Source organism: Mytilus edulis, chromosome 8 (genome assembly GCF_963676685.1).
Source record: "Mytilus edulis chromosome 8, xbMytEdul2.2, whole genome shotgun sequence".
Classification (NCBI taxonomy): Eukaryota; Metazoa; Mollusca; class Bivalvia; order Mytilida; family Mytilidae; genus Mytilus; species Mytilus edulis.
Window position 1 is genome coordinate 29,873,409 of NC_092351.1, and position 19,235 is coordinate 29,892,643.

A 19,235-nucleotide genomic window follows, 5' to 3' on the forward strand; every position below is an offset into this window, starting at 1 on the left:
CAACTATAGGTCACCGTACGGCCTTCAACAATGAGCAATGCCCGTACCGCATAGTCAGCTATAAAAAGGTCCCGATAAGACAATGTAAAACAATTCAAACGAGAAAACTAACGGCCTTATTTATGTAAAAAAAGAAATGAACGAAAAACAAATATGTAACACATAAACAAACGACAACCACTGAATTATAGGCTCCTGACTTGGGACAGGCACATACATAAATAATGTGGCGGGGTTAAACATGTTATCGGGATCCCAACCCTTCCCCTAACCTGGGACAGTGGTATAACATTACAACATAAAAACGAACTATAAACATGATAAAAATCAGTTGAAATGTCTAGTGAATTTCGAACAAACAATTTTATATCAAAATATACCAGAACAGGAAAAGGAAACACATTTGCAATTCGCACACCTCCATACATTTTGAACCTCGGATCGATCGATGTTAACATGCGAGGGTTTTTGTTTGTCACCACTGCCTGAATTTTAGCGAGATTGGCAATGTAAATATATCATATTTATAGTAGAATGAATTCAACGACGGCGATTTTGAATAATTAATTAAAATCGGACACAATTCCGACAACTAAATCACATAAATGAATAATGATATATATATTAGTATATCTAAAATAAAGTTACTTAGACATATAACGATATTGACCATCAGTGTCCTAAATAGATGTCAGACTTCAGATCAAGGTCATTTTCTTAAAAAAAAGTTACAATGGTCAAATGTTTTTTTCAAATCTATAAAATTATTTGTACAAAGTAGGCAGATGGCGAAAGGGACATTACAACATACCATAACTGAATAAATATTTAGGAATAATGTATCATAATTTACTAATAATTTTATTCGCTGGATTAAACAGGAAATATTTTTAATGTGAAGTAGATAAATTTATTTTTATCCCATATTTGACACTATTGCAGGCACTTCCTATTGCAAAGTTTATTTAGGTTCAAATTCAACTATATGACCTAGCTGTTGGGATTTAACTGTTAATTCAAATACCGGTAACTGAATTTGATTTAACTTGGATCTAATTCATAAATATAGTACACCAGGGATCAAATCGATAACTTTCGAACCTGAATTTTTGCAACATTATTTATTATGATTGTATATGTGTGTAGATGTACGAAGCTGACGCCCATAGTTATACTGATTTTAAAAAATAAGATATTGTACATGTACCACAAGGTTCCATATCACAAAAGGAATGCTGGGATTGAGTTTGCGGGTAATTGCCCCAACCATGCAGGAATTAGGGACAAAAAGGTACCAAAACATGCATTTTTCTAGTTTCATGACAATAACTTGTGTTTAAGAATGCGAATCTCTCTAAAATTCTACTACAAGGTTCCATAACACAAAGGGAAGGCTGGGATTGAATTTGGGGGTAATTGCCCCCAAACGTTGAAGAATTAGAGGCCATAACGTACATGACGTAGCCAAAACATGCATTTTTCTAGCTTCCAGGCAATAACTGGGGTAATTACTCTAAAGGGAGGGGGTGGGGGTAAAAAAGATTGGGGGTTGAGTTCCATTTTTTTTTGGAGGGTTCATAATTTTTTTTTATTCAAAATTTTTGAAATTTCATTTTTTTTTAACAGTTTCAAAAAGAAATCTTCGATGGCACATTATTTAGCAATACATTTTAAGATCTTTCACCACATTTTTTGTGTGTAAGAAACCTATTTATGTATAATAATATCATCACATTTCAAATTCAGACAGTAGCAAACTTGAAATGTGTGTCCAAACCTGCCCCAACTGTCCAGGGTTCGACCTCTGTGGTCGTATCAGGCTGTGCTCAGCGAAGCATTTCATTACACTTTATTAATCATTTCTGATTCATTTTGCCTTTTTACTATGATCCATTTGTTTTTTGAATCAAAGACCTTACTTAACACCTAATACAATAATATACATTGACATCACATTAATGACGGTGTTTTTGAAGGAATAAACATGATATCATTTTCTTTGAACAAATAGTCTTTCAAATATAAAATTATCACCTTTTCCTTCTTTTACTTTCTTTCAACGTAAAATCTAAAACACACCAGAAATGGTGAAATATAGTTTGAAGTCTCGGGAAGGAAAATAATGTGTTTTTTAACAAGCTAGAATTTATTTTCTCTCGCTTATTCAAGAATTTATTGAGTCACGTGAATTGTAAATCGATAGGACTTTTGTGTGAGTCAGTAGGAAACTTGGAAGAAACAAATATCGAAAGCTCATCGGTTTGATCTAATCAAATGGTAGATTTGTTTGAAACAGCATGTGCAATATGCCGTCGTCTTAATTCAACAGATAGTATAGGTTTAAATATCATGCACATTTACATGTACATATGTATCTATGTACATATGTATGTTCATGATATAATGTAAATTTCATTTCAATGCGGAAATGTTAAATGCGAGATCATAGTTCAAATAAATCATTATGCATGTTAATGTAATGCACATTCTTTTTTTCTTATTTTAATCTTATAACTGTAATTTTCAATAAACTTATAACTGTAATTTTCAATAATCTTATAACTGTAATTTTCAATAATCTTATAACTGTAATTTTCAATAATTTCAATAATCTTATAACTGTAATTTTCAATAATTTCAATAATCTTATAACTGTATTTTTTACTGATCTTTAACCTATATTTTATAAGACTCTGCGAGTTAATCAATACCAGGAAGAATGGTTATACACAAATATATATCAAAAGCATTAGGTGTTCCATGCGTCAGTACATGACAAATCAACATTTTCTATATAATTTCTAAGACTAAAGTTTAAAAAAACAAGCACTTGCACCATTGATTTTTGTGAAATCATTGAATCATTCATGAATTGTTCCCTTGTTGATAGTATTTCAGTGGCGGATCCAGGGGGGTTCCGGGGGTTGGAACCCCCCCTTTTTTGGCCGATCAATGCATTTGAATGGGAGCATATAGTTGGAACCCCCCTCCCTTTACTCTGGGTTGGGAACGCCCCCCTTTTTAAAATGGCTGGATCCGCCACTGTATTTGTTTTTGAATAGATTAATATTAATCACTTATTCTATTTTTTTGTGGGTTGAACATTTAAAAGTACTAACGCCCAAAATGCACTTAAGCTTGCATACATTTTGCATACTTTAAAACTTTTTATTGGTTAGGCATACGAGGATGTCTATCCATATTTGACTTTCAAAATAAGGTTATTTTTAGACTGACCTTTTTTAGTTTCAAGTCCAGTAGCAAATATTTCGTGTTGTTATGAGATCACATTTACAATATAAATTGAGGTAGAATTTGTAAAGAAGGTCAAGTAGGAATGAAGGCCGCCAACGGTTGACTGTTTCCTAGATGTAAGTTGACCATGTATACTTTTTGTTTAGTATCCAGCTGAAGCACGACTCCGGGTGCAGGATTTTCTCGTTGTGTTTGTGGCCTTCGGCTGTTTTTCGTTCTTTGGTCTTTGGTCGGGTTGTTGTCCCTTGTACACCTCCCCAATTTCCATTCTAAATTTTTATTTGAATCTTTCAAATAGAACTCCAATCAGAACCGAGAGTGCCGTCGGGTTCTCTCGCGGGTAGAAATAACCTGCTTAGTGTATAGCACTGTTTATGTGGGCAATGATCAGCGAAATTCTCCGATTATATTTGTTTGCGACACACATATGTAGCAGTGGCGGATCCAGGGGTGGGGGGTGGGAGGTTCCGGGGGTTGGAACCCCCTTTTTCCTGTACGATACGAGTTGCTGTGTTAAACTAAAATAATTTTATAAAACTTGTCCGGTCAGGACTACCAAAGGTGCAGACCATCAATTACTCCCCCTACTCTGACACAAAATAGTGCTTTTGATGTCCTTGTTTACTTACACTAACCAACAAAGGAGTAGGTCCAGTAAGACCACTTTTTGGCCCCAAAATATAGCAGTTTTACAAAATTGTTAAAATGTAAACTTTTAGTTGTTCATTCATTATACAGTAAAATGCTTCTTCTACATAAATATGGGCTGTTTTTGACATATTAATGCACATTTATCGGGTACTAGCACCATAAAGTCATGCTTAATTACTGAAATCGTCACAATTCTAGCATTTTAGTTAAATTTTAGACGGTTTTCGTGTAAAACGAAAGTGGCCGCATTCGTGTTCATCCTTAATATTGAAATGTAAGTTGTATTTTATGATAATACATAATATATATAAAGGTTGAGGATGAACACGGATGCGACCACTTTCATTTTTGACAAAAAACATCTGAAAAGTGACATGTTGCGGCATATTTGGTAGATTTTTATACGACCGCAAAATTTGAAAAATTTTTCGTCGTATATTGCTATCACGTTGGCGTCGGCGTCGTCGTCGTCGTCGTCGTCGTCGTCCGGCGTCCGAATACTTTTAGTTTTCGCACTCTAACTTTAGTAAAAGTGAATGGAAATCTATGAAATTTTAACACAAGGTTTATGACCACAAAAGGAAGGTTGGTATTGATTTTGGGAGTTTTGGTCCCAACATTTTAGGAATTAGGGGCCAAAAAGGGCCCAAATAAGCATTTTCTTGGTTTTCGCACTATAACTTTAGTTTAAGTTAATAGAAATCTATGAAATTTTGACACAAGGTTTATGACCACAAAAGAACGGTTGGGATTGATTTTGGGAGTTTAGGTTTCAACAGTTTAGGAATTAGGGGCCAAAAAAGGGCCCAAATAAGCATTATTCTTGGTTTTCGCACAATAACTTTAGTTTAAGTAAATAGAAATCAATGAAATTTAAACACAATGTTAATGACTAAAAAAGGAAGGTTGGTATTGATTTTGGGAGTTTAGGTCCCAACAGTTTAGGAATTAGGGGCCAAAAAGGGACCCAAATAAGCATTTTTCTTGGTTTTCGCACCATAACGTTAGTATAAGTAAATAGAAATCTATGAAATTTAAACACAAGGTTTATGACCATAAAAGGAAGGTTGGTATTGATTTTGGGAGTTTTGGTCCCAACAGAATAAGGGGCCCAAAGGGTCCAAAATTAAACTTTGTTTGATTTCATCAAAATTGAATAATTGGGGTTCTTTGATATGCCGAATCTAACTGTCATGACTGTGTATGTAGATTCTTAACTTTTGGTCCCGTTTTCAAATTGGTCTACATTAAGGTCCAAAGGGTCCAAAATTAAACTTAGTTTGATTTTGACAAAAAATGAATCAGTTAGGTTCTTTGATATGCTGAATCTAAAAATGTACTTAGATTCTTGATTATTGGCCCAGTTTTCAAGTTGGTCCAAATCGGGGTCCAAAATTAAACTTTGTTTGATTTCATCAAAAATTGAATAAATGGGGTTCTTTGATATACCAAATCTAACTGTGTATGTAGATTCTTCATTTTTGGTCCTGTTTTCAAATTGGTCTACACTAAAGTCCAAAGGGTCCAAAATTAAACTTAGTCTGATTTCAACAAAAATTGAAATCTTGGGGTTCTTTGATATGCTGAATCCAAAAATGTACTTAGATTTTTTATTATGGGCCCAGTTTTCAAGTTGGTCCAAATCAGGATCTAAAATTATTATATTAAGTGTTGTGCAATAGCAAGTCTTTTCAATTGCACAGTATTGCGCAATGGCAAGAAATATCTAATTGCACTATATTGTGAAATAGCAAATTTTTTTTTAATTAGAGTTATCTTTCTTTGTCCAGAATAGTAAGCAAGAAATATCTAATTGCAAAATATTGTGCAATAGCAAGATTTTTTTTTTTAATTGGAGTTATCTTTCTTTGTCCAGAATCAACTTAAATCTTTGTTATATACAATATACAATGTATATTCACTTTTTACTACCAACTGATAAATTATAATAAATAACATTCAGTGATAACAAGCAGTTTTTTTTACATCTTAATATTTTATGATGTATTTAAATGAGTAGTAATTGTTGCAAACTCCATTAGAAATTTTAATTGAGATTAGTTTTGGAATAAGGGAAAAGGGGATGTGATTAAAAAAATTGGGTTCAATTTTTCTCATTTGAAATTTCATAAATAAAAAAGAAAATTTCTTCAAACATTTTTATGCCCCACCTACGATAGTAGAGGGGCATTATGTTTTCTGGTCTGTGCGTCCGTCCGTCTGTCCGTTCGTTCGTCCGTCCGTTCGTCCGTCCGTCTGTCCCCCTTCAGATTAAAGTTTTTGGTCAAGGTAGTTTTTGATGAAGTTTAAGTCCAATCGACTTCAAACTTAGTACACATGTCCCCTATGATATGATCTTTCTAATTTTAATGCCAAATTAGAGTTTTTACCCCAATTTCACGGTCCACTGAACATGGAAAATGATAGTGCGAGTGGGGCATTCGTGTACTGAGGACACATTCTTGTTTTGAGAGGATTAATATTCAACAGCATAGTGAATTGCTCTAAGAGAAAACAAAAATTTTAAGTTCATTAGAACACATTCATTCTGTGTCAGAAACCTATGCTATGTCAACTATTTAATCACAATCCAAATTTAGAGCTGAATCAAGCTTGAATGTTGTGTCCATACTTGCCCCAACCGTTCAGGGTTCAACCTCTGCGGTCGTATAAAGCTACGCCCTGCGGAGCATCTGGTTCATATTTGAACTTGAATCGGATCGTTTTTAATGACTAAATCAGTTAAAATGTTCTCAATAAACTAATTGATTCAAATGAAATAGACACTTTTAAAAGTGATTAAAAATTGATCAAAATCTTTCGTTAGATGAACCTGAAATTTGAGGCCAAAATCGGTCCTTACCGGACCTACTCCTTTGTGAAAATGAAACTTTTGGTGAAATAGAATTATATTTAGACCATTTTGAGTCAAAATTTACTTGTCTATGAGTTTGTATTAAAAATTGAAGATTAATGCGTTCCACAGTATACTAATTTAAGATTTCCAGAAAACCAGGGGTTATTTTTGGAGTACCTCTTTTTGAAGGTCAGTTTTTTCTTAGAAGGCTTTAAATGTATGTTGAAAATTGGCATCCAGAAAGCTGATACATGTATAATTCAGGCTATACCTGGTTTCTATGAAGTTAAACTGAAGGTAAAATATTTAGAAAGCTATGGAAATTGCAAAACTTGGTTGAACAGATAAATGTTTAATTGATGGTCAGTCTAACCTAAAGTATTTAAAAAAAAAGTAAAAAAAAAAAAGTTTTGTAACAATATTAGTTCAAGAGGTTTATATTGGCGCTATATATTTTCGACCTGGTGTATCTCGCTTTGAATTTGCTTTGATCTGAAGGGCATTCACCTTAAATGTGTTAATCTTTGCTGCATATATCAATCAATTTTGTGGGTATCCCATGCCATTTGAATTGATTCTGCTTTAGCTTTAGACTTAACGATATAATTCGAAACATTGCCACATAAAACCATTTTACTAATACATCTATAATGCTACGTGTTGAATGTCTTCTCAAAGCATCAGCATAGAATTATTTTTCTCTAAACTTTTGTTGTCGATTTTCCATAGACTAAGGTTCTAAAAGAAGCATTTTCGAAGAGAAATTACATTTGATCAAATACCAGTATTGATTTTCCAGTTCACTATAGCATAATTGGATTGTAGAGTTGGATGTCAATAAAATGTTGCCTACATTACCCTAAAAAAAAATGGTAGGTACATATGTACTTGCTTAAATGTTATGCAAACAAAAAAGTACTAGCTTATTTACAAGACAAGAATAATATGTACAACTTAATTATATACATCATAACAACAGAAGACCTGATTGCAATCGTCACAGAGAAGTACCTCTGTTATACTGAGCACAGGGCTAAACGAATCTGTGAGAACATTGATACATATTTGAAATAAACATCTCAAAAGATTAATAAAAAATAATAAGATATGCTATTATTTTGAATTAAAATATATCAAGTTTCTATGAACAAATAACAAGTCTTACAGAAGAAATAAGAAGCCAGATCTAACACCTATGCCTTGTATCATCACACCACTGTTTATCACACAACTGTTTTGTAATAACACATCCTTGTCTTATATCATCACACCCCTGTTTATCACACCACTGTTTTGTATCATCACACCTTTTTGTTATATCATCACACCTTTTTGTTATATCATCACACCACTGTTTTGTATCACCACACGCTTTTCGTATATCATCACACCACTGCTTATCACATCACTATTTTAAATCATCACTGTTTTGTATCATCACACCCTTGTCTTATATCATCACACCACTGCTTATCACATCACGGTTTTGTATTATACCTCATCACACCAATACTTATCACACCACTCTTTTGTATCACCACACCCTTGTTTTATATCATTACACCACTGTTTGTATAACCACACCCTTGTCTTATATCATCACACCAATACTTATCACACCACTGTTTTGTATCACCACACCCTTGTTTTATATCATCACACCACTGTTTGTATAACCACACCCTTGTCTTATATCATCACACCAATACTTATCACACCACTGTTTTGTAAAATGTATCATTACACCCTTGTCTTATATCATCACACCAATACTTATCATACCACTGTTTTGTATCACCACGCCTTTGTTTTATATCATCACACCACTGTTTTTTTATCACCACGCCCTTGTTTTATATCATCACACCAATACTTATCACACCTCTGTTTTGTATCACCACGCCCTTGTCTTATATCATCACACCCTTGTCTTATATCATCACACCACTGCTTATCACATCACTGTTTTGTATTATCATACCCTTGCCTTGTATCTAACATTATACCCCTGTTTTGTTTCATCACAACCTTACATAGTAGTATCACACCAAGGTTAAGTACACCTAATAATCAGTTAACACAATGTTTCGTGGCATTTTGCATACTATAATCTTATATTAAGACCTTTCTTTAAAGGTGATAACACACACATTTTTTTCAAGTGACAAATTAGGAGAGATGACATGAATAAAAACAGCAAACCCTTGAGTATAATTAGAGAAATCAACAATATACCAGTAGACAAAGTCTTTAAAATATTAACTGAAATGTATATTTCGATTAGAAATTCAACATTCGGAAATCCCGGAAGTACACTTATCATTGAAAAGGTTTTTGACTACAAACTTTAAAAATCATATAAAAGTTACGACAATAAGATAACACTATATTTTAAACAGATCAGAAATTTACTTGGTATTATCTATCATCTCACTTCCTTAGTTACGACAATAAGATAACACTATATTTTAAACAGATCAGAAATTTAATTGGTATTATCTATCATCTCACTTCCTGTTCCTGTTCACTTCTAGGGATATCATTGATATTGGCCGATTTTACTTGAACCACTCGAGTTAGCCCCGCGTATCCTGGTTCCAACCCTCACCGAGCCAGGGTTAAACTCGAGAAACTTTTGAATGATGTCAAAGCAATGAGAATATTTTATTTTTTATGCTTGGTCAGGGCCTTACCCTAGAGTTACTTAGAGTTGTTCCGAATATCAACTCTGCGTTCACGTGATAATCTCTTAACTCTGAAGTCGATTGTAGAGTTTCAAGTGAACTCAGCCTATTGTTATAAGCGAATACGTGGGAATGGTCTAGTGCATGACAAAATACCTTAATATAATATTTACTAAATAAAGCGCACACGCAACTCGAACCAGATTTAATAATTAAAATAGTCTCCGACACAGAAAACAAATACACATATGTAGTGTGTGCTTTTCCGGTCTCATACGGCATTATATAATGTGAAGTTCTCAGCTTAGGGTTTATATTTCATAAGCATTACATCATTTTAGGTTTTGATTTTGTTAAATCATAGATGTAATTAATCTCTGACGCAGGCATTGTCAGTAACACACGTCGACGTGGCATGCGCAATGATACATGGGTCCGTAGATTTAGCCAAGAGCGTATACTTTCCGTCGAATAGCCATGATTCCAATATTTGCGCAATTTTATGATATATTTAGATTGTTGAAATCTTAAGTAAATGCACCAAATTGTACAGGCAGAGTTTATTCCTCCGTATAGTTAATATTGTTTTGTGTAAGTCCCATTTGCGTTCGATACTCCCCTGCAATTGGTCTCTAAGCAGTGGCGGATCTAGAAATTTTCATAAGTGGGACCCACTGGCTTGCTTTGAGGGGTCCGTTTCCGTCACGATTCAGTGATTCTCTATATCAACCAAATTTTTTTCTCAAAGGGGCCCGGGCCCCCTCCCCCCCCCTAAATCCGCCTCTGCTAAGGCTTTGGTCGAGTATAACTGATGACGGTTAATTTAGATATAGATAACTGTCGGGCACACTACAATTTGTAACCTACGTTTATATTACTACCTTAGAATCCGTGAGACTGCTGATGGAAGTCAGCCTGAGAGTATTATATAAATTTAGTATCCAGTGTGAGGATTATTGAATGGTACTTTGTTGTTTTTAATTTTCAGTTACTTAGATTGTCCTTTAATGTTTCTCAATGTTTTATGTATTTTATTTTGGAAACTACAAAATAAATATACTTGTCTCCAGAGTAACTTATGGAGGTAATTCAAGAAACATGTCAAAAATAGCTTTTATTAAATAGATTAAAGGTGAATTATAGAAAATAACAGTCGGCGTACTTCTTACATATATACGGGGATAGTTTATAAGATTTCCCGAATATAAGTAAAAGGAGATGTAGGGTATATGCCAATGAGACAACAACTCGACGAATTCAATTATCCAAAGTTTTAGACTGAATCTGTATACAAATGGTTATATCACTTCTTGAAAATCATTAGTACTGAATGTAATGCCGTAACGAGAGAAAAAAGTAGCTGTTGAAATCCATTACCGATTTGCGTCTTACCATTATATTGTGCTATTGTCTACGATTGGAAATTACTATTTAATTCATTCTGAAAGGTCAAACATTTTAGATTGTAACATAATCAATAATTGATACTGGCTCGTGCGACTTTTTACCTTCCATTTTGTGATAGAAACAATTAAAATATTAACAAACTGCTGTAGTTTTCGTCACGCTCCCTGTCCCCGTATACAGAGACCAGTACGAGTAACTTGGATATTGAACTGGAACTTAAATTGAATTTTAAACGTCTCATTATAGTCTTTTTCCGTTGAACCTAGATTAGCCTTGCTTCCTAACGGACTATTTACATTATGAAGGACTGTTACATTTCAATAATGTACTAGTTTTAGAGTTTCATGTCGAAAATAAGAAAAATAAGATTTTTCGACATGTATTAAATTATTTATCATTTAAAAAAAATGGAACCATACATTATTAATTCAAGCATGAAATTCATTGACCTGAAGGTGACATGTTCTTGTTGACCTACATACATGTTTTTGAATTTCAAGGACCATACCACTCCCATTCGTCTTCATCATGTTCATGACTCAGCAGTTTATCTTCAATTTCTGTTATCTTGCTTATCCCTCATAGTGCAACCTCATTTTACCCTAGCCGCATCGTACCCTAGACGCATCGGTTGTAGAACGATCGCCTCAAATGTTTAAATGTGTTGGATCATAAAACACTTTTAAATAGGTTTTTTATATTTCTCCACTAAGTACGCGTCTTATAAAATGGTTGACAAGGAGTCAGAATATTGCACCTGGTTAGGTTGACTTGAAGCTTTTTACCATAAAGGCAAAAAGAGGTAATTTGTATTTTTCCTTACACGATATTCATCATTGTCTTTGTACAACATGCATTTCGCAGTTACTATTTTGGCAAACCAATCTGGACGATTATGATCGTAGAATGTTAGACAAAATTCATCCAGGATTTGATCTAACAGAGTTGATTTTTTTAACCACATAATTTTTATTTACAATTGCTAGCGTAACGAATTAATTTCACTCAACGAATTGCGAAGATAACTGAATGATAATTATTATTTGTCTTGCTTAGTTGGGCTTAACAATGTTTCAAACTCCAGAATATGAATATGAATATTCATGACTTCAGAAAGTTGTAATGTTGTGTAACTATCTTAATTATCTGAAAAATTTTCAATTCCTCTCTAGTATTTTTTTTTTGGATTTCTTTCTTTTGCACATGAGCATAATAATTTACTTATTTAATGCATACTATTTCAAGTCATTATAAGGAATGCAAAGGCAAACAATGAACTTCGGTTCAATAGGAAACCATTAAGTAATTAATGTTAGAACGTGAGAAGGCAAAAGGTTGCTTGGAAAACATGTATTTTACTAATAATGATAACTTTTGTCTATTATGGTGAATTAACTTCCATAGCTGTAGGCTATAGCTACATGTAGTATATGATTAAACATTCAAAACATAAATGACTACATTAAAAAGTCATTTATAAAATATCAAGTGTAGCATGATATGACCACAACAAAAACAAATGGTTAAAAGGGGTCAATGTCACCTCAATTTAAAGTACAATGCAAATGGAAAATGTCTTTAAAAGATGCTGAAAAGTATACAAAATCCATTAACCTACTTGCTAAAGTGCATTCAAAAGAAGAAAAGTGACAATTTCTGTCTTATTTCGCTCAGATAGCATTTTGCTCCATCTACTTTTACCCATAAAGTAATGTTATTTGAGTAATATCAAAATATATCTGCACAACAGTGAACAAAGCCAACACTGTATACTTCATAATGTCCCGACATGATAAAATGCGATAAAACCAACGGCCTTATTAATGACAAAACCTGAAATACACGAAAACCAAAGTAAACATTGACACATTAGAGTTACATGCTCAATCCTGACTTGGAACAGGCGTATATTGAACCTGTTTGCATGCGCTCAATATATGTTTTTAAATCATAATAATCCATAAACTTAAATGGTGTTGCAGCGAGAAAATCAGTCTTGCGCTGCACGCACATCTGAGTATAGTCTATTTTCAACGTTTACACTTAAGTTATTTTCGCCTCTTTTTAACACCACTGTGCTAGGCTGTAGGAGGGCTGATAGCTACAAAAATATATCAAAACCCCGCCGTATTCTTTACCTGATTGTCATAATTCGTGATTTGTGTTGGTGCCTGTGATATTTGTTTTCGTTTATCATGTTTATATACCTTTTGAGCATAAATAAGGATATCACATCCGTTTCTTTTACATCGTTACTCATTTTGTAATCCGAAGCCTTTAGGGAGGTATATATACAACATGAAAAACGTAACGAAATTATTTGCAGTTATTGAGTGTGGATTAAGCTCTTTCCTTGTGTATACATTGCAATACATTCCTGCGAACGCATTGTACATTTGCATTTACATACATAAACACATTTGTACAGGTGCATATTAACATGCACGTGTAAACTTTCACCATGTGAACGAACTTAAGGATAACATAAGAATAGTAAACAATTTGACGAATTTTGATATTGTCATGTTCATAAAGAAAGACATATTTCTTCCAATTAAGGGCCACACAATGCAAAGAATAGAGTTCGATAATTCGAAATAATATATGATTTTTGACCATCGGATATATGTAACAATATAAATTTCAGCTTTGGCGAAGAATAGTTTTCTTAGTTATCACATGATTTTCCATAATTACAAAGAACAGTGTCTGAAAAAATTAGGAGGGACATATGTCAATAAATGACTTTATAGCACAAATCTTGATTGATGCGTAGAGATTTTTTTTCTTATTCATTTCCGTTTACCTGGCGACAGGTAGCCTTGTAAACACAATTGTAATTTTCAAATTTCTACAATAAATGTTTCCAAAGCTTTTAATCCAATTTAGCTATCTCAATTATAATACAATACTAAAACAAATATTTTAATTGAACTTTGTTTGTTTCCAAATAAATTCCAAAAGTTATTGTTTTTAACTTGCTTATATCAATATGATATTATAATAAATAAAAATTGCAAAACAGTTACACGTGTGACTTGGTGCGTTTAATTGTGACCTTGCAGTACTGCATGTTGTTTCTAGTTGCACATTGGGGTAACAATGTATCTAGCAGGCAGTGATGTTTATAAACTTGTCAATGTTATTTAAACAATGGTGGTGATGAGCGATACTGCCAACAATATATAACATTGGATACACTTATAAAGTGATACATATATATATATTTAATCGACTAATATGGCGTAGTGTAATCTCTGGGCTAGACTGGAGTCTTGGATTGGAACCTTGGACTGGACTGAACCGGACTCTGCGACTTGACTGCAAAGATTGTAAAGCATTCACTATTTTAAATAAACGTCTTATTTTTTTAACTGTTCTCCCCAAAGTTGGTTTCTGTTCTTTAACTTTAGTTTGCCTGAACCAAATGTTTTGAAACTTTCAGAAAATGCTTTTTTTTAACACGAAACACAGATCAAGTTTGAATTTTGGTGCCATCACTTCAACCGTTCTAGAGTTATTACCCTTTACCAATGGAAAGAATGCTGAATTTTTAGTTTCCGTTCTCTCACTCTTGTTTGCCTTAACCAAATGTTGCATGAAACTATAACACAATGCTTATTTTCACAAAATACAGATTATGTTTGAATTTTTGTATCGTCACTTCAACCGTTCTAGAGTTATGCCCTTTATAAATATTTCCGTTCTCTAACTTAAGTTTACCTGAACCAAATAATATGAAACGTATACGCAATGCTTATTACTACAGTTAAAATTTTTGTTGTATCACTTTTTATGTTTTAGAGTTATGCCCCTTTACAAATGGAAAAAAATGCTAAATGTTTCGTTTCCGTTCTCTAACTTAGATTTGCCTCAACTTAATGTTATGAAACAAATACACAATACTGATTACCTTTTGTTTGAGCTTTTGATTTTGTCATTTGATAAGGGACTTCCCAGTTTTTTGTGACTTTACTTTTTCTTCATGTTCCATTTTTAAGTTTATTTTATGATTTTGTAATTTTGCTAATGGCCTTTGTTACATATGTGTTGATATTCATGTAGTCATATTCATTGTTATATTTAGCTGTATAAAAAAATGTTTCCATCCATTCTTTATGGAATTTTGAATCATCAATGCCCTTCAACTTTTCACTTGTCTGGCTTACTAACTATTTTAACCTGAGTGTCACTGATAAGTCTTATGTAGACGAAACGCGCGTATGACGTATTAGATTATAAGCCTGATACCTTTAATAACTATTTATCATTACGCTGAACTCTTTTTAATTAAAAGTTATTTTCCAAACAACACCTAAAATTAATATATATTCTTTCTTGATTTTGACCCCACTTCTATTATTGGCATTTACACACCCTTTGCTTGTTGACATCTGATCGATATGACCTTTATATATATCGCATCTATTCTCAAAATACATGAAATATATATTTATAAAATAACAACCATACTTTTAAAGACAAGGTCAGATTTCATACGTGACACATAGTACACAATAATAAATTTCAAAAAATTAAATCGAACAAGGTGATACATGTATTACACACATAAAAATACACAATATAGGATACTTGTCCGACCTTAGTGTCTGCCTTATACAAGACAAATGACGATGATATTCCTATCTACAGCTTAATAGAAAAAAAAACATATCTGGGAGGCCGAATGTCATCATTTAATGCAACCTCTTATGACCGGCAGATTATCAATTCAAATCATATTATTGAAAAAAAACTGCATTGAGTCTAGTACTATATTCCCAGATCAAGTACAGCCATAATAAACAAGATGATAACAAGTACAACAAGTCCAGTCCAGTCTATTCCATTCCAGTCCAGACTAGATATTACCCTTTGCCATGAAGATAAAAATATAACATTACAGATCAACACGTTGCGTATTGGTACATAGCTACCGACTATATTATTGAACACACTTTATCATTCTACATAGACAGTGCTAACCAGAAATATACATGCAGTTCTTTTTTTCTTTGCAGTATTGACTGAATTTTGATGCTATTTTAAAGTGATACAGATCAAATACTGAAGAGATTGTTAACTTATAAATACAAGATGGATAAGATGACAGAAGCTGCGGTAAGTCCTAAAGCGATTTCAGAATACTACGGGAGGTCGGGAAATTGATATCTTCAAAGGTTTGACTGGTCATATCATGTAACAGTTTTCTAGGCATCTGCCTATATAAAAGTTCAATTAATTATGACGCTTTTAGTTTTTGCTTTGACGTCTTCATGCGTCAATGGGGAATCTTTAAAAATCAAATTTGAAAAAAAATACACTTAGTATAAACACATGGACTTGGATTCTACTTAATATCCGACATGCATATTAGGAAAATGGTATGAATTTAAAAGATTTTTTACTAAATAGTGTTGACCTCTTTTCTATAATCATGATAATGAACCCTCATAATGCTGTAAACATAATGATGTGATGGCTGAAATTATCGAAAGATGGTATTCACCGAAGCGTCAAATAAATATTTACATCAAAATTGAAGGTCAATTTTGCATCATAATGTAAAATAATAATTTAACTCTATGTGACCATTCTTATCAAACTTAAAAATTAAATTGATAAGTTCATCGTTTTAGGGTGTTGCATTGCTTTGGGTAGTAAGTAAGCATGGTTAAGACATAATTATATTTGGATCTGATTTAATTCTTATTCAACAAAAACAGTGTTGTTCGGAAATTTTTGAAAAATATAAAGTAAATTACCATATCCAATAACGTAAATTGTCAAAGTTTGATTTTCAATTAATTTGATTTTTCAGAAAGAATTTAATGACGACGAGTCCTCCTCTTCGGACGGATGTTCTACAGTATCAGAAAACAGTGATGAAAACAAAGAACGTGGAAACTGGACAAGAAAGATGGACTTTTGGTTGTCATTGGTTGGTTACGCTGTTGGTTTGGGGAATATCTGGAGATTCCCCTACCTGTGCTATAAAAGTGGTGGAGGTATGTTACTTAACTACAAAAGTTAAATTATGTACAATGAGAGTTTCTGTGTAGTAATTATCCCCCATGCCCTCCTGACCTCGGGATGAAATTAATATGTCCTAGGTGCAAGGTCTCCGAGAGATGTATATACCAGAATGCATTAGTTTGTCGGTTTGTTTAAGGAAAATAAATAAAAACAAACTATGTAGTAATATTTCAAAAATTGATATTGTTACGTTTGATTTAGTAATTAGAAAGTAGCTTCGTTTTCCTGCACACTAATTATACGTTTAAAACAAAACAAGAAAAAACTGCTACCTTGCAAATATAGTATACGTATTCAACAAATAAAACAAGGAAAGATGCATATTTTGTGTATCCGTGTAACCAATATATGATTTGATTTTGTAAATTTATCTCAATATAAAAAAATCAGAAAAAAGACATAAGAAAACTAATAAATCGAGTTTCCATTAAATTTTGGAGTACTTTTTGTTTTAAAGAACTTTTTCGATTATATCTTTCAGGAGCATTTCTTATACCATATACAATATTTCTGTTTTTGTGTGGTGTGCCATTGTTCTTCTTGGAAGTATCATTTGGACAGTTTGCTAGTCTCAGTCCTATTACAATATGGAGAATATGTCCGCTGTTCAAAGGTAGGTTATTAGTTTCATGACATTTGTTTCGCTAATCTGGCTTCAGACTATAACTTTGACTCCATAATAGTATGTTGTACCTAGCAATAAGAAAAAGAATGCCATCAGAAATAGTTTTAAAGAAGAATCTTTTTAACCAATTTGGATCCCAGCAGGGTCACTGCTTTGGTGTTCTGCGCATGAGTAAAACTTGCTATATAGGGAATGTTGCTGGATTTCAAATATTTTGACCACGAGCATCACTGAAGAGACATGTATTGTCGAAATGCGCATCTGGTGCAGGAAAATTGGTACCGTTAATGTTATTGATGACGTCGACTTCTGCATTAATCTGTAACATGGACACATATGATTTATGCACTTGGGCAACTGTAAGGTTATAATGAGACTGATTGGTTTAATGTTGATAGGCCTCACTTGGGCAACTGTAAGGTTATAATGAGGCTGATTGGTTTAATGTTGATTGCCCTCACATGGGCAACTGTAAGGTTATAATGAGACTGATTGGTTTAATGTTGATTGGCCTCACTTGGGCAACTGTAAGGTTATAATGAGACTGATTGGTTTAATGCTGATTGCCCTCACATGGGCAACTGTAAGGTTATAATGAGACTAATTGGTTTAATGTTGATTGCCCTCACATGGGCAACTGTAAGGTTATAATGAGACTGCTTGCTTTAATGTTGATTGCCCTCACTTGGGCAACTGTAAGGTTATAATGAGACTGATTGGTTTAATGTTGATTGCCCTTTCTGAGGAGACGTCTGTAATGTTGCAGTTATATTACTTTATTTGGCCCTTTATTTTTTTTGGATTCGAGCATCACTGACGAGTCTTTTGTAGACGAAACGCGCGTCTGGCGTAAATATAAAATTTTAATCCTGGTATCTATGATGTGTTTATTTATAATTATGTTAGCATTTTATAAGTTGATTAATTGACATGATTTGAATTTGGATGCATGGATTAGATACTTCGGAGGATTTTGACTAGAAACTCACCAGTTAAACTCACATTATTTGTACTAACTTTTAGAAGTGGATGGTTAGGTGATGAATGAATGCATGGAGAAGACGTTATAAGTTGAAAAACTTGGGTCTGATCATATTGTCAATGTTTTGGGCAATGAAATATGTTTAAACTAGGGGACGAACAAGCAGTTACATTTTTCAAAATTTTATAATAAACCTTGAAATATTTTATTTTTTACAAAAGTCGTTCAATAATGCTGGTTAGCTATATAGGTACTTATAAACTTCCTATATAAGTTCTTTTAGTAACAATATAATTTCACTAGAGTGACAATTGAAATACACTTAGTGTACTATAGAATTAAGATAGAGAATGTCCTATTTTTTTTACCCTATCAAACAGATCATTTTCGCCGTGAAATTCATACCCTCTTTCCTTCAATCCGATCTCGATCGATCCAGTTATTGCAATTAAGGTTATTTGTTTCGTCAAGAATATGCATGCCATGAAATATTTCCCAGTGGCTAACAACAATCAATCAATCAATCCTTCTGACGATATTGATCAAATAAACATTTAAGAAAAAATATGCGCAGCATATACATTGGTACTAGTAAGTACATTTGTAAGGTGTATTGGTCAAGACAATTATATCAATCATATTCTGACCTTTATGAACATGATGAAATACCACAAACAACACTATTCTTCTTTTCTCTTCATAATAGGCGAAATAATGTTTGTTAGAATGTCCAATTGA

General features: G+C 33.0%; 1 protein-coding gene across 1 annotated transcript in view; it reads left to right on the top strand.

The window, feature by feature from the left end:
• The window catches only part of LOC139485312 (sodium- and chloride-dependent glycine transporter 1-like), a 62,306-nt gene that overhangs the window by 2,513 nt on the left and 40,558 nt on the right, over positions 1 to 19,235 (top strand). The window contains exons 2-4 of the mRNA XM_071269725.1: positions 15,876 to 15,975; positions 16,676 to 16,862; positions 17,372 to 17,503. Coding sequence (XP_071125826.1) covers positions 15,952 to 15,975; positions 16,676 to 16,862; positions 17,372 to 17,503 — 343 coding nt within the window. The 5' untranslated portion in view covers positions 15,876 to 15,951. The remainder of the gene's footprint in view (positions 1 to 15,875; positions 15,976 to 16,675; positions 16,863 to 17,371; positions 17,504 to 19,235) is intronic.